Below are 19,498 nucleotides of genomic sequence, written 5' to 3'. Positions count from 1 at the left end.
TGGCCAGACCCTGCCTGCCCCAGGGACCCACGGCTGAATGAACTAACATGAAACGGTCATGACCTAATCTGGACCCAGAAAACTAGGCAATGAGAAAGTTAATAGTCTCAAAGGCTTTCCCCTCAGGGCCAAAAAAGCAGGAAAAGGGGCTATTTCAATCCTTGGTGAAAGAGGGAAAATGAAGCATTTTTTTCCCCCAGGCTTGACACAAGGATCATGGCTGGCAGGCCCCATTCAGCCCGAGCCCTTTCAGGCCTCAAACCACACTGCCCACAGAAAAGTGAACCTCAGTCACTTTTTTCAACTATAACGTCACTGCTTGAGGTTACCTGTTTAGGGCACTTCAGCATCCTTCTCTAGGATTCATCAATAAGACTCAGGAAATTGGTTAAATGTCAGCAAATACTTGCTGAAGGAATCACTGGATCACAAGTTGTAAGTAAAATCTCAGTTTGCTGTCAAATTATAAAACTAAAAAACTTTTTATTACCACTTCCTTCCAGCTTCAATAAGGGATAACTGATATACCCAAACTGCATATAATATATGTAATTTGGTGAGTTTGGACTTAAGTATACATTACTGCTACCATCACCATGGCGTAATAAACATACACATCACCTTCAAAAGTTTTCTTGAGTCCTTTTGTTTTGAAGTTGGAAATAAAAAATGGCAAAAAAAATCAATGTCTCTGAATGGTTCCAAATATCTTAGTTCTATCCTAAAATGATGCCTGTGACTCAGAAATAAGTTAGGGCTCAGTGAGTTTCTCACACTTGATCATGTGCACACAGATCTCTCCCTCTCCCAGGGATCTTGCTAAAATGAAATGCATATTCTGATTTGGTTGGCACAGGATGAGGCCCGAAAGCCTGTATTTTTTTCTTTTCTTTTCTCTCCTCCTTTCCTCTCCTTTCTTTCTCTTTTTCTTTCTCCTTTCTTTCCTTTTCCTTTTCTTTCTTGACAATGTTTCATTATGTTGTCCAGCGTGGTCTGGAACGCCTGGGCTCAAGGTATCCTCCTGCCTCAGCCTCTGAAAGTGCTGGGATTACAGGCGTGAGCCACCACACCTAGCCAGAGCCTGAATTTCTAAGAGCTCCTGGGTAATGCTGCTGTTTCTGCTGTGATAACCTGCTTTTTGTTAGCTTAAACTAACTCTCTCTTTCTTAGCTGAGAGCTGTTCAGTCTTCTTGTCAGCTTCTTGAACCGGACAGACTCCATCTTAGCTTCTTCATTTTAGTTATTCCTCTCATTAAGTATGTAACTGTAGTATGTAGCTGGGGCAGGATGACACCGGGCACATCCAGGAGTGCATTTGCTAATAAGAGGCCGAGTTAAGCAGCACCAACAGAGCCTGGGAATGCAGGTGCTGTTGAGTACCCAGAGCCCCCATATCTGTAAGTTGTATGTCTTTTTATGACAGCTTTAGCCCTTGCACCTGGTACTGTTTTATTTCTCATGTACTAGTTTATCTTTTAACTTTTTGCTTACTCTGCTTCTGTGAAAGACTTGCTTCAGTTAGGTTCCCCCCTCCTTTTTCAAACTGGGGTATAAGAAACCCCAGACTCTTCGGGGCCGAGAGAATTTTGGGCATTAGCCACCTCGCGGTCACCGGCTAAAATAAAGGACTCATAATTCAATCTCAGAGTGTGGCGCATTCCCTGACTCACTAGGGTATAACACTGCTACTAGACCACAAATCATACCCTGAGTAGCAAGGAACTGGGATACCACGAGTGAGAATCCGAAGAGTGCAAGCACACGAAGGAACATACAACGTTATTCTGCGAGTGGCTCTTGAAGTCTACCCACCCACTGTAGATTTGTGTTCATCTTCCCAGCAGAGGCTGAGCTACTCCTAACACTCAGAGAATAACTCCTGCACTCAGAGAATAACCACTCCCTTGTAAACCCTCTGAAGTGTGGCTGGGAGTTGCTGGTTAGCCAGTCAGGGGAACAGTTCCAGGGCATTTTGCATCCCTCTTGATCCAAGAGACACTGTGCCGCATGGCCGGAGTGCCACTCATCTCCAAGTTCCAAGCATCTAACCTTTGATGCCGTTTTTTTTTTGTTTTGAGACGGGGTTTTGCTTTTGTCCCCCAGGCTGGAGTGCAATGGCGCCACCTTGGCTTACTGCAATCTCTGCCTCCCAGGTTCAAGCAATTCTCTAGCCTCAGCCTCCCAAGTTGCTGGAATTACAAGTGTGCACCACTACCCCAGCTAATTTTTGTGTTTTTAGTTGAGATGGGGTTTCACCACGTTGGCCAGGCTGGTCTCGAACTCCTGACCTCAAGTGATCTGCCTGCCTCAGCCTCCCAAAGTGCTGGGATTACAGGTGTGAGCCACCATGCCCTGCCCTCTTTGATGCCATTCTTACTGCTCTTCCTTTTCACTTTATTTTTTCCTCTTCCTTTCCATCTTTTTCTTTTCTGGTAGAGACGGGGTCTTGCTATGTTGCCCAGACTGGTCTCAAACTCCTGGGATCAAGCAGTCCTCCTGCCCCAGTCTCCCAAGTAGCTGGGACCACAGGCATGTGGTCAAAATTAGCCACATGTGGCTAATTTTTTTTTTTTTAAATTTGTTGTAGAGATGGGGTCTTGCTATGTTGCCTGGGCTGGTCTCAAACTCCTGGCCTCCCACAGCGCTGGGATTACAAGCTTCAGCCACCATGCCCAGTACCTTCCATACTTTTCTCCCTCACTCTGTCCTGTTTGTGTCTCACACTGCTAATTAGCTAGCCCTAAGACGGAATTGAAGAACAGTTTTAACTATATTTTTTGAATAAAGTGTCATTTTCCTACCCTTCTTCTCACTCCATCTGGCAGAAGAAGAGAGTGCTTTCTGCTTAAAGAAGGAAACTTCCACTGGGTTTTCTTCTGTATAATGTTCACCTTGTGAGAGTGTAGTGTGGCCCTCCAGCACATAAACAGATACATGAGCCCCCTCAGGAGAGGGGCAGGGGCAAGGAGCGGGGCCAAGTGCAGAAAAAACACTTTGTAAAAGCTTACCTATAGAAGCTGTAAAATCTGCATGGAATTCTAAAGTTTTCAAGTAAGGAAAAGGGGGCCAATTCCTGCTGGAAACGGAAGGGGGCCTCTTTCTGCCGTTCTCCTGGGGAGCCTACGCCACCCAGTGGCCATTTGGAAAACTGCCACTTCAGATCCATCCTGCAAAGGGAATCGGAGTAATCTGAAAGATCCTAACTTTCAGCCCTAAGACAGTATCGCTATGCCCAGGAGCTACCACAGGCTGGGTCAGCAACTGGTGACCCCTTTCTCCCCATGGACTCCTTGGCTTCCCTTAGCCTGCCCACCCTGCTATCGGGTTCTGTCTCCATCTAGAGCTCCATGCAGCCTGTGGAAGCCTCAGCACTCCTCTCTCCCTCCTGTCCCATACCACAAAGTCTGTGGGAGTCTGAAAGGAACTCAGGCATGTACAACCCTCCTCCCGCACCTAAATGAGTTTAACATGCAGAAACGGGCCCCATGGACAGCCTCGTTAGGGAGAAACACTGTACTGCTTTAATACCTTCTTAGAGGGTCCCAGTAAATCAACTTATCTGAGTTCCAAACCCAGTGTTTCCCAAACTTACTCGACTCACTAAATTCTGGCCAGGCACAGTGGCGCATGCCTGTAATCCCAGCATTTTGGGAAGCCAAGACAGGAGGATTATTTTAGCCCAGGAGTTTGACACCAGCCTGAGCAACATGGCGAAATCCTGTTTCTACAAAAAATATATAAATTAGCTGGGCATGGTGGCATGTGCCTACAGTCCCAGCTACTCGGGAGGCTGAAGTGGGAGGACTGCTTGAACCCAGGAGGTCAAGGCTGTACTGAGCTGAGATCGTGTCACTGCATTCCACCCTGGGTGACAAAACAAAAACCAAAACACCCTTTATTGATTCGAAATAAATTAATAAGTGAGGGTGGAAAACACATGCCCAAAGAACTGTTCTGTGTCCTGTGGGACACTCTGGGAACCGCTGATCTAAGTCAGGGGTAAGAAAAGAGAGGAGTGGAGCTGAGATTTTTCCAAAGTCCCTCCCTTTCCCCTCAGTTTTTGGATCCTGCAGGATAAAAAAAAAGCCCAGGCCAGTCGCGATGGCTCACGTCTGTAATCCTAACACTTTGGGAGACCAAGGCAGGAGGATCACGAGGTCAGGAGTTCAAGACTAGCCTGGCCAACATGGTGAAACCCTGTCTCTACTAAAAATACAAAAATTAGCCCAGCTTGGTGGCACATGTCTGTAATCCCAGCTACTCAGGGGGCTGAGGCAGGAGAATCGCTTCAACCCGGATGGCAGAGGTTGCAGTGAGCCAAGATTGCATCACTGCACTCCAGCCTGGGTGACAAAAGCAAGACTCCGTCTGAAAAAAAAAAAAAAAGAAAAGAAAAGAAAAAAGCCCATGGTGATGAGCTGGGGAGAAGAGGAGTCAGGGGAAGGGTGGAGCCACAAATAGGCTGGGCTGGCCTCAGGGCAGTGGCCTGCCAGAGGGCACCATTACTGGAACAGTGGCAGGTGCTGGAGGGAAGGGTGGCTCTGCTGAGATCATCACTGTGTGAGAGGGTTGCATGTCCCTATGGTCATGGCTTCCATTTGCCTTCTCAATAGAACTTTCCATTTGGATTAATGATGCAACTTTCAGCCAGAAGCCCTAATAGTTTTCTTGGTCTTAATAAAATTCTGCCACTCCTTAACCTTTCCTCAGCACACAGAGAACGCCCTAGAACAGCATGCAGTGTGGAGAAAACAGGCACGCAATAAATGCCTGCTTCTATAAGGAAGTTAGGATAGGTAAACACTGGGAGCCACTTGCTAGGTAAATGCAGAACAAGGAAACAGCCCACCTCCAACAGTTAACAGATGGCAAGGCAAAGTAACTCTTGTAAAGGCTCTTAGGAATGCACTTTCCCCTCACTGCCCATGACCTAGATCAGACGGGGAACCAGCTGGGGACAAATGGCATTCCTCATCCAGAGGAATCTCCCTGCCCAAATAGGCTAAAGCAGAAAAACTCCAAAGGGCTCTGAGTAGCAGAATGGCCATCACTGGGTGAATGCAGACCTGGCCCTGTGCTGGCACCCCACGGGCTTAGCTCCCTGAATACTCCAGATAGCCCTAGGGGGAAGGCATCTTAACAATCCTGTTTTTACAGATGGGGGCCCTTGCAGCTCCAAGGTTACATGAGGAGCCCAAGCCACACAGAATGTGAGCACCAGGAGCTGAGCTCGGAGAGCCTGGCTCTAAAACACACATCCCAGACAGCAAGCAGATGGACTGCCTGAGGAGCGGAGGGAAGGAAAACCAAGTCCCGCTACAAATACCAGATTCCTCCCTATTGCCCAACCGCTCCAGGTTCTCAAGGTTGTCAACTGACGCCAACTGCAGAGCACAGTCCATCTCGGCAGCCTCCCAGGTGCAAGGAGGCACCTTTCTGCTAGGTCAGATCCAGGAGCTCAGGGAGCTCCCATTTCCAGGAAATGTGGTCGGAAGCAGAAAAGTCCCCATTCCAGGTGCAAGTCACCTTGACGATATCTTCCCTGGTTCTGTGCTGACTCAGGACACCAGAATAGGGAGAGTGGATGGCAGCTTGGTCACAGAAAAAAAATGGAGGCCCAGGCAGAGAAGTGGCTCCCCAAGGTCACACTGAGAGTTAAGGGCAAAGTCAGGGCAAGTACCCAGATGTCCCAGCCTTTAGCACAGGTTGCTTTCCTTAACTGTAACTAACATTCACTGAATACTGATCGTGTACTATGCTTTATATTAACAATCACATTTAATAAGCTCAGGAGTTCAAGACCAGCCTGGCCAGCATGGTGAAACCCCATCTCTATTAAAAATACCAAAAAAAAAAAAAAAATTAGCTGGTCATAGTGGTGCATGCCTGTAGTCCCAGCTAACTGCAAGGCTGAGGCAGGAGAATGGCTTGAACCCGGGAGGCGGAGGCTGCAGTGACCTGAGATCATGCCATTGCACTCCAATATGGGCAACAGAGCAAGACTCCATCTCAAAAAATACAACAACTTAAAATTTGACCTTAGGCCAGGCACGGTGGCTCACACCTGTAATCCCAGCACTTTGGGAGGCTGACGTGGGCGGATCACGACGTCAGGAGTTCGAGGTCAGCCTGGCCAAAATGGTGAAACTCCGTCTACTAAAAAAATACAAAAATTAGCTGGGTGTGGTGGCAGACGCCTATAATCCCAGCTACTCAGGAGGCTGAGGCAGGAGAATCATTTGAGCCCGGTAGGCGGAGGTTGCAGTGAGCCAAGATCACGCCAGTGCACGCCAGGCTGGGCGACAGTGCAAGACTATGTCTCAAAGAAAAAAAAAAACGTGACCTTACAGTCCATTCACTTGGCCACTGGGCCATACAGCTGGGGTAAGTGCACTCCAGCCTGGGTAACAGTGCAAGACTATGTCTCAAAGAAAAAAAAAATCTGACCTTAGAGTCCCATTCACTTGGCCACTGGGCCATACAGCTGGGGGATGGGCCACATGGCAAGGTGTGTACCATACAGCTGGGGTGTGTATCATACAGCCGGGGTATGGACTACTCAGCATGGGTATGTACCATACAGTTGAGGTGTGTGCCATACAGCCATGCTGTCATCATATAGCCAGGGTACACACCACACAGCGGGGTATGTGTACACACCATTCAGCATGGGGTCCTAAATGTTTTCTTCTTTAGAATCTTAAAAAATACTGAGGAGGCCAGGTACAGTGGCTCACACCTCTAATCCTAGCACTTTGGGAAGCCAAGGTGGGAGACTGCTTGAGGCCCAGAGTTTAAGACCAGCCTGGGGAACATAGGGAAACCCATCTCTACAAAAAATTTAGAAATTAGCTGGTCGTGGTGGCATGCACCTGTAGTCCCAGCTACTAAGGAGGCTGACGTGAGAGGATTGCTTGCGCCTGGGCGGTCGAGGCTGCCGTGAGCTATGAGCTATGATTGTGTCACTACTCTCCAGCCTGGGCAACCGAGCGAGACCCTGTCTCAAAAAAAAAAAATTGCTAGAATACACATCTCTTTCAACATACAGAAGGTACCATGATGCCACTGCTACAAGGACTTTCCTGTCACCACTTTATAAGCACAGCCCCTTCCCCTGACTAACCTTTGGCAACTACTTGTCTGTTCTCCATCCTCATAATTCTGTTATTTCCAGAATGTCATGTAAGCAGAATTGTACAGAGTGCAACCTTCTGTGTATGCCGCTTTCTCACTCAGCATCATATCCTTGAGATGCATCCAGGCTGCTGCGCACATCAACAGTTCATGCCTTCCGATTGCTGAGCAGTACTCTACGGTACGTTTGTCCTACAGTGTGTTTCACCATTCACCCGCTGAAGAACATTTCACTTGTTCTAGTTTTGAGCTACTAAGCATAAAAGTTGTAATGACACTCACGTACAAGTTTTTGTATGAATGTTAAGTTTTCACTTCTTTGGGGACAAATTATCAAATGACAACTGGTGGGTCATATGATAAACACATGTCTAGCTTTATAAGAAACTCCCAGTCCACTGTAAGTGGTTGAATTGTACAGCATATGAATTATGTCCCAATAAGGCTGTTTAAAAAAGAAGGAATGAATTATTTTCTAGAATGATTGGATCATTCTACATTCCCACCAGCAATATATGAATGACCTATTTTCTTTGTATACTTGTCACCATGTGGCCTAACATGGTGAAACTCCGTCTCTACTAAAAATACAACAAAATTAGCTGGGTGTGGGAGTGCATACCTGTCCCAGCAACTCGGGAGGCTGAGGCAGGAGAATCGCTTCAACCCGGGAGGCAGAGGTTGCAGTGAGCCAAGCGCACCACTGCACTGCAGCCTGGATGACGGAGCAAGGCTCCGTCTCAAAAAAAAAAAAAAAAAAAAAACCTGAAATAAGCTCCATGTCCAAAAGTAGAGGAATGGTTAGGTACAGTATAGTCCATGAGGCAAAAGATGTATTATGTTGCTATTAAAATCTTCAAGCATAAGGTGGAGTAAAGTTCGTGCTATAATGTTAACTAAAACGAGCATACACAGAACTCAGTGTTCACTAAATAGCACAAGCAGGCAATAAAACAAGCATATAAAAAGACGAGGAAATATATAAAAAGAGCTACTACAGAGGGATTATGGGTCAGTTTTCTCCCCTTTTCTTGTTTTCTAAACTTTGTCATGTTATTTTTACAACTAAAAGTTTTTTACGTTCAAAAGAACACATGAAGAAATTTTAAGGAGGCAGGTAACAGAGCAGATGAGACCCAGGACCTGGCACCAGCTGGACTCTCCCAGGATGTAGCATGGCCAAGCCAAAAACCACCTGTGACAATCCTGCAAGTCACTCCCTTCTGGACAATGCCAGTGTCTCCCCACTCAAGTCAGTCAAGGCTAGTCAGCAAGGGGCAAACTCCAAAATTGTGGTTTCCTTGCTCTTTTGTGTGTGTGTGAGAGGGGGTCTTGCTCTATCACCCAGGATGGAGCACAGTGGCCCAATCATGGCTCACTGCAGTCCCAAATACGTGAGCTCAAGCAATCCTCAGCCTCCTAGACTACAGGAGTGTACCACCACGCCTGGCTAATTTTTGAGTTTTTTGTAGAGATAGGGGTCTCCCTATGTTGCCCATGTTGGTCTTGTACTCCTGGCCTCAAATGATCCTTCCAGCTCAGCCTCCCAAAGCTCTGGGATTATAGGTGTGAGCCACCACACCCAGCCCCTGGTTTCCAGACCATTTTCTATGAGGAGAAACCTGGCCAAGCTGGGGCGTCCCCACAAACTTGGAGGGACTCTGGGATTCCAATGTGGCTGCTCCCTACTTCCAGACAACTTGCTATTTTGTTGTTGGTGTTATTATTATTATTGAGACGGAGTCTCCCTTGATTGCCAGGCTGGAGCACAGTGGGCACAATCCCAGCTCATTGCAACCTCCACCTCCCAGGTTCAGGTGATTCTCCTGCCTCAGCCTCCTGAGTAGATGGGACTACAGTTGCGCACCACCATGCCCGGCTAATTTTTTGTATTTTAGTAGAGATGGGGTTTCACCATGTTGGCCAGGATGGTCTCGATCTCTTGACCTCATGATCCGCCCACCTCGGCCTCCCAAAGTACTGGGACTACAGGTGTGAGACACGGCACCCAGCCTTTTTTTTTTTTTTTTTTTTTTTAATTTGAGATGGAGTCTTGCTCTGTTGCCAGGCTCCTCATCTTCCCAAAGTGTTGGGATTACAGGCATGAGCCACCGCGCCTGGCCAGAGACAACTTGTTTTTAAAACAGTGGCATCCTTCCTACAAATTCTCACTGGGCTTTGGCACCTGCTAGCCTCTCCAGTAGTTGGGCACAGATAAGATGAGCAAGGGCTGGAGCTGGCCCTAAGCCGGAAGTCAACAGGCTGCCTGCTGAACATGGTCTGCTAAAACGGCAAATGACAGAGCAGCAGAAGGCTCACCTCATCCATGCCAGAGGCAGTGAAGAAGATCCCAACCTCCTCGGCATACTTCTGCAGCTCCCTGTACTGGTCATGGCTGAACTCCAGATGTCGTTTGTGCTCCCCATATGTCTTCCCCCAGGAATGCTTCGAGGTGTACGGCCTCGCCAAGGCTTTCCGATTAAACTTGAATTCCAGCTCACTCTTCTGGAACTTGGCACAATCAGCCCCACACTCCTATAACACACATTAGGATGCCTTTCAGTGACTGTCACTGATCTCAAAAAAAGGAAAAATTCTGGGGCAACCACTATGACATCGCCATCTTTATTTGTTATTTATTTATTTATTTTGAGACAGAGTTTTGCTCTTTCGCCCAGGCTGGAGTTCAGTGGTACAATCTTGGCTCACTGCAACCACTGCCTCCTAGGTTCAAGCCATTCTCCTGCCTCAGCCTCCCAAGTAGCTGGGATTACAGGTGCCTGCCACAACACCCAGCTAATTTTTATTTTTAGTAGAGACAGGGTTTCGCCATGTTGGCCAGGCTGGTCTTGAACTCTTGACCTCAGGTGATCCACCCGCCTTGGCTTCCCAAAACTGGGATTACAGGTGTGAGGCAGCAGTCCTGGCCGATATCACCAACTTTAAAAACAACATAGACTGACAGAGACCTTAAGGACCTCCGAAGAAGAGGAACACAAAAGGCAAGAATGTCTGAAAGGAAGAAAAGGTTGTTTGGAGATGGGAGATCTTCCCCTATTTTTTTCTCTTAACATGCCAAAAAAAGGGGGGAGGGCTTTATTTCCTTTGTTTTGCATTATAAATATGAAAAATACTGGATCAGAGAGTTAAGGAAGATTTTAAGTTATATAACTCAGCAAAGGATAGTAAAATGAGCACTGAACCAGAATTTAGTAAAGAAAGATTCTGGTTTAACTTTGACCCTAACTCTTAGATAAGTCACTTCCCAGCTCTAGACTCAGTTTCTCCATCTATATAAAGAGCAGGTTGGGCTACCTCCAGGACACGTAAACTGTTCTGAGGCTTTCTAAGGGACAGGGAAACCCAGGGACAGTACCTCTTTCTCTGACTTCAACAACAGCAGTTCTGCTTTTAGCTGCTTTGCACTGACACTTTTCTGCATGACATTTTCTTTGAACAGGTTAGGTGGCAAAAAGCAGACAAAACAGAAATGCCCCAGCCCCTAGGTGACTTCTAACGAGCAGAGGCAGTAATATAAAAGCTGGATTGTTTGACTATAAAAGCTATAACTAAACAAAACAAAACAAAAAAACCACTCAAGAGGTCAGGCACAGTGGCCCATGCCTATAATCCAAACACTTTGGGAGGCCAAGGTGGGAGACTTACTTGAACCCAGGAGTTCAAGACCAGCCTGGGCAACATAGTAAGGCCCTGTCTCTACAAAAAACACTAAAAGTAGCCAGGCATGCATGGTGGCATATGCCTGTAGTTCCAGCTACTAAGGAGGCTGAGGCGGGAGGACTGTTTGATCCTCAGAGATCAAGGCTGTAGTGAGCTAATGGTGCCACTGCACTCCAGCCTGCATGCCGAGTGGTGAGACTGTCTCAAAAAAAAAAAAAAAAAAAAAAAAGAAACCTACTCAACAAAAAGAGTAATTAAAGCCCACTAAAGTCTCATCTCACTGCCATTTCTGTAGACACAGAGGTATTCATGCTATTAAAAACTTCTTGGGTCTAGAAATGTCAGTGCTGAAATCACTACTCCTGCTCTTGGACAAGTCATAAGATGGTAGGGTCAGGACTTGATGCTGGAAAGTTCAAAGAACATTAGTACCGAAAGTGACCTCAGGCAACAGAGTTCTCATTGTCTCATATCTAAATGAAGATCCCAAGTCTAGATGAACTCATGTCTAGATAAAGATCCCAAGGCCCAGACTCACCTAACGTTGCACAGTGTCTGTAGCAGAGCTGGCCAGATCCCTTTCCAAAAGGCTGCAGCCACCTGGATCCCAGCTCAATGGAATTAGAAACAGGGTCTCACTATGTTGCTCAGGCTGGTCTAGAACTCCTGAGCTCAAGCAATCTGCCTTCTTCAGCTTCTCAAAGTGCTAGGATTACAAGAATCAGCCACTGGGCCTGGCCAGTATAGCTTTGTTTCTATGGTTTCAATATCTCTAGATATTTTTACAACTTCAGCATTCCAAGAGGAAAAATAGGCTGCTCCTTCAAATTAAGAGCAGGAATTTCCCCCTAGATAACAATGTTGCAGAAGAAAGGCTGGAGCCCCATTGCTTAGGAGCAAAATCTGAAAAATCCCTTACTGTATTTATTATACTATCTATGTGCTGTTGGCTAAGCCACTTATTTTCTCTTAGCCTTTAAAATGAAATTGGCAGTATCAGGGCACTGGGTTGTTGTAAAAATTAAACGAGATGGTGCATGTACAGCATTTAGCTTAGTATCTGGTAGAGTAAGCACTCAAAAAATGTTAGCAATGTTACTTTTGTAAAGTATTTTTATGACTCAGTGGCTAGCTTTCCATAAAATCAGTCCTGAAACAGTAAGGGCTTAATGCAGTGGCTCACATCTGTAATCCCAGCACTTTGGGAGGCAGAAGCGGGCAGATTGTTTGAGTTCAGGAGTTTGAGACCAGCCTGGGCAACATGGCCAAACCCCATCTCTACAAAAAATTAGCCCAGTATGGTGGTGCACACCTGTGGGTCCCAGCTACTGGGAGGGTGAGGCAGAAGAATCACTTAAGCCTGGGAGGCAGAGGTTGCAGCGAGGTGAGATCACGCCACTGCACTCCAGTCTGGGCAATACAGAGAGACCCTGTCTCAAAAAAAACAGAAGCAAAACCAAAACAGAACAAAAGAACCTTAAGATAAAACCTCCAGCCTGGGTGATAGAGCAAGACCCTGTCTCTAAGATAGACACATAAATAAACATTTTAAAAACCTAATCACAAATGACACAGAATCAGTTGAGCAACACTGATGAAGGGAAAGGAAAGATGGGGCTAGCTATCTCTAATCTAAAGAATCATAGTGCAGGCCAGGCCTTAAGCTGGGGTTGTAATGAAGAATATGGTAGTCCCAAGAGAAGAGGGAGTAGGGAGAGCTATAAATATCCTATCACTAATAGCTCACATTAGGCTGGGCGCAGTGGCTCACGCCTGTAATCCCACCACTTTGGGAGGCCGGTGGATCACCTGAGGTCGGGAGTTTGAGACCAGCCTGACCAACATGGAGAAACCCCAACTCTACTAAAAATACAAAATTAGCTAGGCGTGGTGGCGCATGCCTGTAATTCCAACTACTTGGGAGGCTGAGGCAGGAGAATCGCTTGAACCCGGGAGGCAGACATTGCAGTGGGCCGGGATCGCGCATTTATGGACTCCTGTGTGCCAAGTGCTGGGCTCAGAGCTCTGAGAATCTCATTTGATCCCCATAACAATTCCATGAGGTAAGAACTGTTACTATCAAGCCCCGTTTCCAAATGAGGAAACAGGTTCACAGAGGCTAAGTAACCAGCCCACATACACACAGCTAGTAGTGGTGGAGTCAAGATTTGATCCAATAGCCCCAGCTTTTAACCACTTCATATTCCACATACAGGGAATGGCGGGTGAGAGACCACAGCAACTTCCAGTAACTGTTATTCCTGAAAGTAACTGTGCCGCTGAAGAATGTCAGAGATGAATTATGACGGGCTTTTAGGGGCCCAGTCATTAAGATCCTGAAGGCTGTGTTAAAGGATTTCCACTCGGCCGGGCGCGGTGGCTCACGCCTATAATCCCAGCACTTTGGGAGGCCGAGGCGGGTGGATCACGAGGTCAAGTGATCGAGACCATCCTGGTCAACATGGTGAAACCCCGTCTCTACTAAAAATACAAAAAGTATCTGGGCATGGTGGCGCTCGCCTGTAGTCCCAGCTACTCGGGAGGCTAAGGCAGGAGAATCGCTTGAACCCGGGAGGCAGACATTGCAGTGAGCGGAAATCGCGCCGTTGCACTCCGGCCTGGGTAACAAGAGCGAAACTCCGTCTCAAAAAAAAAAAAAAAAAAAAGGATTTCGACTGTACCGTGGGCAGGAGGGAACCACAGAAGGTACCGGGCAGGGGGTATGGTCTGATCAAGTCTGGGTTTTAGAAAGAGTATTCTGGTAGAACGGGGATGAAAGAGGTCGGGTTAGGAGGCAGCAGCTGTAATGCAGAAAGTTCAGGAGGATGGCGGACAGGGTGAAGAAGAGATATCCGAAGGATTCCGAAAACGGAACTGGCTGGCAGGAGGAGGCCGGACCAGGGAACCGAGCGGCGGAGGCCGTGGGCCCTGGCTCCCCGTGGCCCCACCCCGCCCCGCCTGCCGCTCGGGTCCGGGAGCTCGCGCCTCACCTTGGCCACGCGGATCATGCGTTTGGCCACGTCCAGGTCGCCCTGGTGGTTCTGGCCGATCTCGGCAATGATGAAGCACGGGTGTTGCCCGCCCACCCAGCGCCCGGGACACAGTTCCAGCTCCAGCGGCATCGCGGCGGCCTGCGCTCCAGCACCTCACTGCCAGTGTTGGTCCGGCCGCCGCCGCCTCGGTGGGTTTGGTGAGCAGAGCTGCAAGACCCACACGCCTGCCCCGCCACGTCAGCCCGCTGCCGCCGAGCAGCCAATCCCCCGCATCCCGCCTCGCTCCCGACAGCCAATCGGGGCCGGGGGCGGAGCGGGGCCTCCCGCCCGGTAGGGCGGGGCGGAGCAAGGAAGCTCTGCGCCTGTCTCCGGAGCTAGGCTTGTGGCTCCCTGTCCCAGACTGCCGGCTCCGACCGACGCGGGCTCAGTGCGTGCACCCGGGAGCAAGCATTCCCTGAAGGTAGGCGACTGGCTGCCTGCGCAGGGTTTAGTTTATGTCCAGCTCCCAGGAGAATGGGGGAGAGCGCGCCCTACGGTGTAATGGAAAAAAACAGGGCTGCTGGAATTAGAATTACAGAACTGGGTCGAGTCCAGTCTATGCCACTCACCAGCTCCTGCTCATATTTACGTTACTCAGTCTTTCTGAGCGTTTTCTTTCTCTCTGAAGCAAAATAATAAACTAGAACTGTGAGATGATGTATAGAAACCCTTGATCACATTACTTGGCTTGTAGTAAGTTTTCAAGAAGTAGAGGAGATTCCTATTATATGAGAGGCGACAGGTGCGAGAAGTTGCACTGACTTGTCCAAAGCCATCCCGACCCTGGCCTCGCAGCCCCGGGCTCTTAAAATACACTCACCTGAAACTCTGGCTTTCAGGCAAATTCCGTAAAGACTGATTTCCGCGAGAGAGCACCGGGGTGGAACGTGATAAGGGCAGGTTTTGGACATATTGGTGTAAATGAAACCACCACTACAAAATTATGACGGAGACAGTGAAAGAGATCTGACCTAATCAACTTCATCTTCTAACCTCCAAGCTGTCCTTGTTCATTCCTGGGAGTAGGCCAAACTAACTTTGGGAGAAACTTTGTTTATAGTTTAAAACAAAGGGCCAGGAATGGTGCCTCACGCCTGTAATCCCAGCATTTTGGGAGGCCAAGGTGGGCGAATCACTTAAGGCCAAGAGTTTAAGACCAGCCTGACCAACATGGCAAAACCCTGTCTCTACTAAAAATAAAAAAAAATTGGGCCAGGCATGGTGGCAGGTGCCTGTAATCCAGCTACTCAGGAGGCTGAGGCAGGAGAATCACTCGGGTTGCAGTAAGCCCAGATCACACCACTGCACTCCAGCCTGGGTGACACAGCAAGACTCTGTCTCAAAAATAAATAAATAAAAAGTAAAACAAGGTAACAGTCCTTTCCCAAAATAAACCTCCTTCTTGCCTGGGGACTAGACTGCCTTTGTAGGACTAACAAATTGGCCACAAGATTGGAAATTTAGGATTCATGCAGCTGGAGGCTACAAGATTCTGACTCTCCCCAGATTCCTCTTGGGGATAACATCACTGTTGTAAAACCTAAGCTTGAGATATTTTGCAGACCCTGCACTTGATGGATCAGCTGGCACCACCAGATTGATAAACTGGCTTATCTCACCTTGTGGCCCCAATCCAGGAACTGATTTGGCACAAGAAGACAGCTTTGACTTTCTATGATTTTATCTCCAACACATCCAATCAGCACTCCCGACACACTGGCCTCTCTTGACCCACCAAATTATGCTTAAAAACTCTGATTCTTGAGGCGGGGTGCAGTGGCTCACACCTGTAATCCTAGCATTTTGGGAGGCTGAGGCAGGTGGATAACCTGAGGTCAGGAGTTCGAGACCAGCCCCACCAACATGGTGAAACCCCGTCTCTACTAAAACTACAAAATTACCTAGGTGTGGTGGCAGGTGCCTGTAATCTCAGCTACTTGGGAGGCTGAGGCAGGAGTATCACCTGAACCTGGGAGGTGGAGGTTGCAGTGAGCCAAGATTGCGCCATTGTACTCCAGCCTGGGCAACAAGAGTAAAACTCCATCTCAAAAAAACAAAAAACAGAAAAAAACCTCTGATCCAAATGCAAGGGGAAGTTGATTTCAGTAATAATAAAATTCCAGTCTCCTGCACAGCGGCTCTGCATGAATTACTCTATTGCAATTCCCCTATCTTGATAAATCAGCTCTGTGTAGGCAGTGGGTATGGTGAACCCACTGAGCAGTTACATATCTGGGGGCTCGTTTGGGATTACTTTCGTGCCACCTGCCCCTGGTTCTGTAGACCCCCTCTGGCAATGGATCCAGAGGCCAGCCCAAGCGGCCACCTAGTTTTAGACTGGGGGCTGACTTTGGCATTATCTCCATCGGCAGAGCACTGCTAGCCCAATGTGTATGGAGTACATTTTGCAATACAGAAATTGTCCTGGGGAGATGTCCCATAACTATAGTTCCATAGTGAGGTGTCTGTCTGTAGTTCCACTATGGGTGCCTGTAACTAACCCCATCACAGTGTCTGTTTGTACCATCGTCATGGCATGTCTGCAGCTGTAGCCCCATTATCGGGTGTCTGATTTGGTATTCTAGGCGCTGCCAGCACCCCGTTCCTTCTCCCAGTTGGTTCAGCTCCTTTAGGGGTCTTGGTTGGCTCTCCGTAATTAGTAGGAAGAGTCTTGGTTCTGGAGACTTCTCCTCAATCAGTAAGATTTCGGGGAGGTTTCTCAGATGGAGGATGGGAGGACAGTTTGGAAGGAGCACTCTTGGAATTCTTGGTTAGGGATCTTGTCTTTGTGGGTGTATTTGTATATGTGGAGGGATCCCTGAAGGAATTGCTGATGCAAGTCCAGCAGGCTTAACTCAGAGAACCCTCTGTAAGTCTGCTCACATTCAATGAGCCCTGAAAAAAGCTTAACAGGCCTGACTGCTCTTTGTCTTGCCCAGAGACTGCTCATTGAGGCCGTCCCTCCCCACCTTGAATGGATCAAAGATGATAGAGAGCAAAGGAAGAAAGTTTGAGGCTTGCCAGGTTGATATTGGGAGCCAAATGAGGTGACTACTGTCTGTTTGGTTATGTGTACTTTGCTGGGATGGAAAATGTTAATTCGGTTTCCCATGCAGCCTATCGGGCAGCATCTTCCAAGTTGAGAAGCTTTGCCTATGGTTCCATAAAACAGGAAAGGATGATTTTTTTTTTTTTTTTGGTAGTGGGGATTGGCCCCCACAGCTATAGCATAGTGAGCAGGGTCATCAAAGGCTGCTCTATGAGCCGAGATCGTGCCACGGCTCTCCAGCGTGGAGCAAGACTCTGTCTCAAAAAAGAAAAAAAAAAGGACTTAGGAGCCGTGTAAGCCAACTGTCCAAGCCAGTTCAGCAGGCTGGTCATTCACAAACTTTGCTGTGGGTCTCTGAAACCAGTGCTAGATAAAGTTTCTTTCTCATATTGTTTTATGTCCTTGAACTTAATGACCGTGTGAGGATACTTTATCTTGGATTCTGCCATCCAGAGGACAGGAATTTTGGGGTTCATGACATAGCCCTGAAAATTATCATGAGTAGTTAAAAGCCTTTGCAAGCTCAAAATCTTCCTTCTAGGAAGAGCAATAGAAAACATTTAATGTGGTAGCTCAGTACTAAGGCTTTGGCATTTGACAGTGGTGGCCCAGGTTCAATTCTTGGCTTAGGGGCTTAGGGAGTGAGTTCTTTCTGGTTTGTTATCTGTGTAACTTTTTGCCATTTATTGATTATTTTCCATGGACTGATTCTGATTTCCTGTCTTTATTTTTACTTTGCTGAACTACCTTTGGGGAGACTCTAATTATTGTTTAAAAAAAACCTGCATCTCTTTAAGACAGTTTATGCATCCATGGTTATGACTTTCATTAATATGTATTAATTTCACATGGGAGGTTACCTATGGTAGAATACAAAGCCAGAAACATTGACTGTCCTCGCTAGAGTCTGGTATTAAAAGATTTAAAAAGACTTTTTTTTTAGAAAAAAGAGCTCTGTGGTTACAATTAGTTTAATAAAACATGGATATCCAAACTATACATATATTTAAAAAGCTTTTATGTTTGTTTTCTTTTCTCTTCTTGGATCTTAATTTTCTGAAGAAGAAGAAAAAGTTTTTTTTTCTTCTCAGTCAATTGAGTTGTTTTTCTCTATTTTGTCTTCTTGCCATTTTTGATGCCCACACAAAAGAACCTAAGATAATTACTAACAGCCTGGAGCTCCTGGGAAAAACAGAGGTGGTGTCACAGAATGTAAACCCATTCTGGGAAAAACCTCTGTTTTCCTCATGGAACCCCAGGAATTAAAGGAGAATAGAGTCCTTTCAAAATCTAAAGCTCTGTTCTGTTTTACATTACGTCACCTGACACTTTTGACTTTGGGGGATATCCAAAATTACTTTGCATTGTAGGAGAGTTTTTAGCCTTGATGTGTAATAACCAGGTAGAAAATATATTTTAAGGGATGACTAATGGCACTTAGGAGGGTTACTTGGCTCTTTGCATCCTTAGATCAAAGAAACATGATCTTGATCACTTAGAGGCATGGATACATCTCCACCCCACCCCCCACCCCTGCTGAGATATGGGACTCCCAAAGGGCATGGGCTGATTACGAAATGAGCTGTTTGGCTTTGGGTTGCCTTGCAATGAAATGCATAGTAGGAACATTGCACTATCTTCTCTGGTAGCATTTTCCTCCTTTTTGGGGATCCAAGATCCAGTATAAAAAACAGGACCCTTAATTTTAGAGATCTGCTTTTTGCCTTCCAGCTGTGGCTACTTATTAGGCCATAGAAACTTCATGCTTTCCTGGCCCTGTTCCTCCAAGGGCTCAACCCTGAACCCAGTAATCCAATTAAGAAACTGTCAAATGAAAAATCTTACAACTACTGGATCTTCTCCTGTCTGTGTATTTATATGTGTTTGTGTAGTGTTTACATATGAAAGAGCTCTGATTAATTGGGTTAAAAATAAGCACTTAGGCTGGGCGAGGTGGCTCATGCCTGTAATTCCAGCACTTTGGGAGGCTGAGGCAGGTGGATCACAAGGTCAAGAGATCAAGACCATACTGGTCAACATGGTGAAACTCTGTCTCTACTAAAAAATACAAAACTTAGCTGGTCGTGGTGGTGCGAGACTGTAGTCCCAGCTACTCAGGAGGCTGAGGCTGGAGAATTGCTTGGACGCAGGAGGCGGAGATTGAAGTGAGCTGAGATTGTGCCACTATACTACAGTCTGGCACCTGGCAACAGAGCGAGATGCGGCACAAAAAAAAAAAAAAAAAACACTTCAATAGTTTGTCAGAAAAATAGAAACTTTAATGCCTTTTTGTTCACATGAATTTAGTAATCTTTGGAAAATAAAAACAAATTTAAAGATTTTAGACATTTGGTCTAGATTAAGGTCAAATGTTACATTTGCTAAATGCTTTAAGTTACAGACTGTTTCTTTGACTTTTGAAAATTGTCCAACTAGGCCAGGCGTGGTCGCTCACACCTGTAATCCAAGCACTTTGGAGGCCAAGGTGGGCGGATCACCTGAGGTTGGGAGTTCAAGACCAGCCTGACCAACATGGTGAAACCCCATCTTTATTTAAAAAAAAAAAAAAAAAAAAGAAAGAAAGAAGAAGGAAGGAAAGAAA

The 19,498-nt window shown here is 46.8% G+C and overlaps 1 protein-coding gene and 1 long non-coding RNA gene across 2 annotated transcripts in view; one reads left to right on the top strand and one right to left on the bottom strand.

The window, feature by feature from the left end:
* Positions 1-14,062, bottom strand: part of NANS (N-acetylneuraminate synthase) — a 28,307-nt gene extending 14,245 nt beyond the window's left edge. The window contains exons 1-2 of the mRNA XM_032240157.1: positions 13,806-14,062; positions 9,454-9,669 (exon numbers count right to left, since the gene is read on the bottom strand). Coding sequence (XP_032096048.1) covers positions 9,454-9,669; positions 13,806-13,937 — 348 coding nt within the window. The 5' untranslated portion in view covers positions 13,938-14,062. The remainder of the gene's footprint in view (positions 1-9,453; positions 9,670-13,805) is intronic.
* A 110-nt stretch (positions 14,063-14,172) lies between these two features.
* LOC116524744 overlaps positions 14,173-19,498 on the top strand; it is a 58,309-nt gene continuing 52,983 nt past the window's right edge. The window contains exon 1 of the long non-coding RNA XR_004257471.1: positions 14,173-14,268. This is a non-coding gene — a long non-coding RNA (uncharacterized LOC116524744). The remainder of the gene's footprint in view (positions 14,269-19,498) is intronic.

This window comes from Sapajus apella, unplaced genomic scaffold (genome assembly GCF_009761245.1).
Source record: "Sapajus apella isolate SASKATOON/1434 unplaced genomic scaffold, GSC_monkey_1.0 scaffold46, whole genome shotgun sequence".
In the NCBI taxonomy this organism is placed as follows: Eukaryota; Metazoa; Chordata; class Mammalia; order Primates; family Cebidae; genus Sapajus; species Sapajus apella.
Note: the sequence above shows the minus strand (reverse complement) of the source record. Positions and strands in the feature narration are given on the sequence as shown.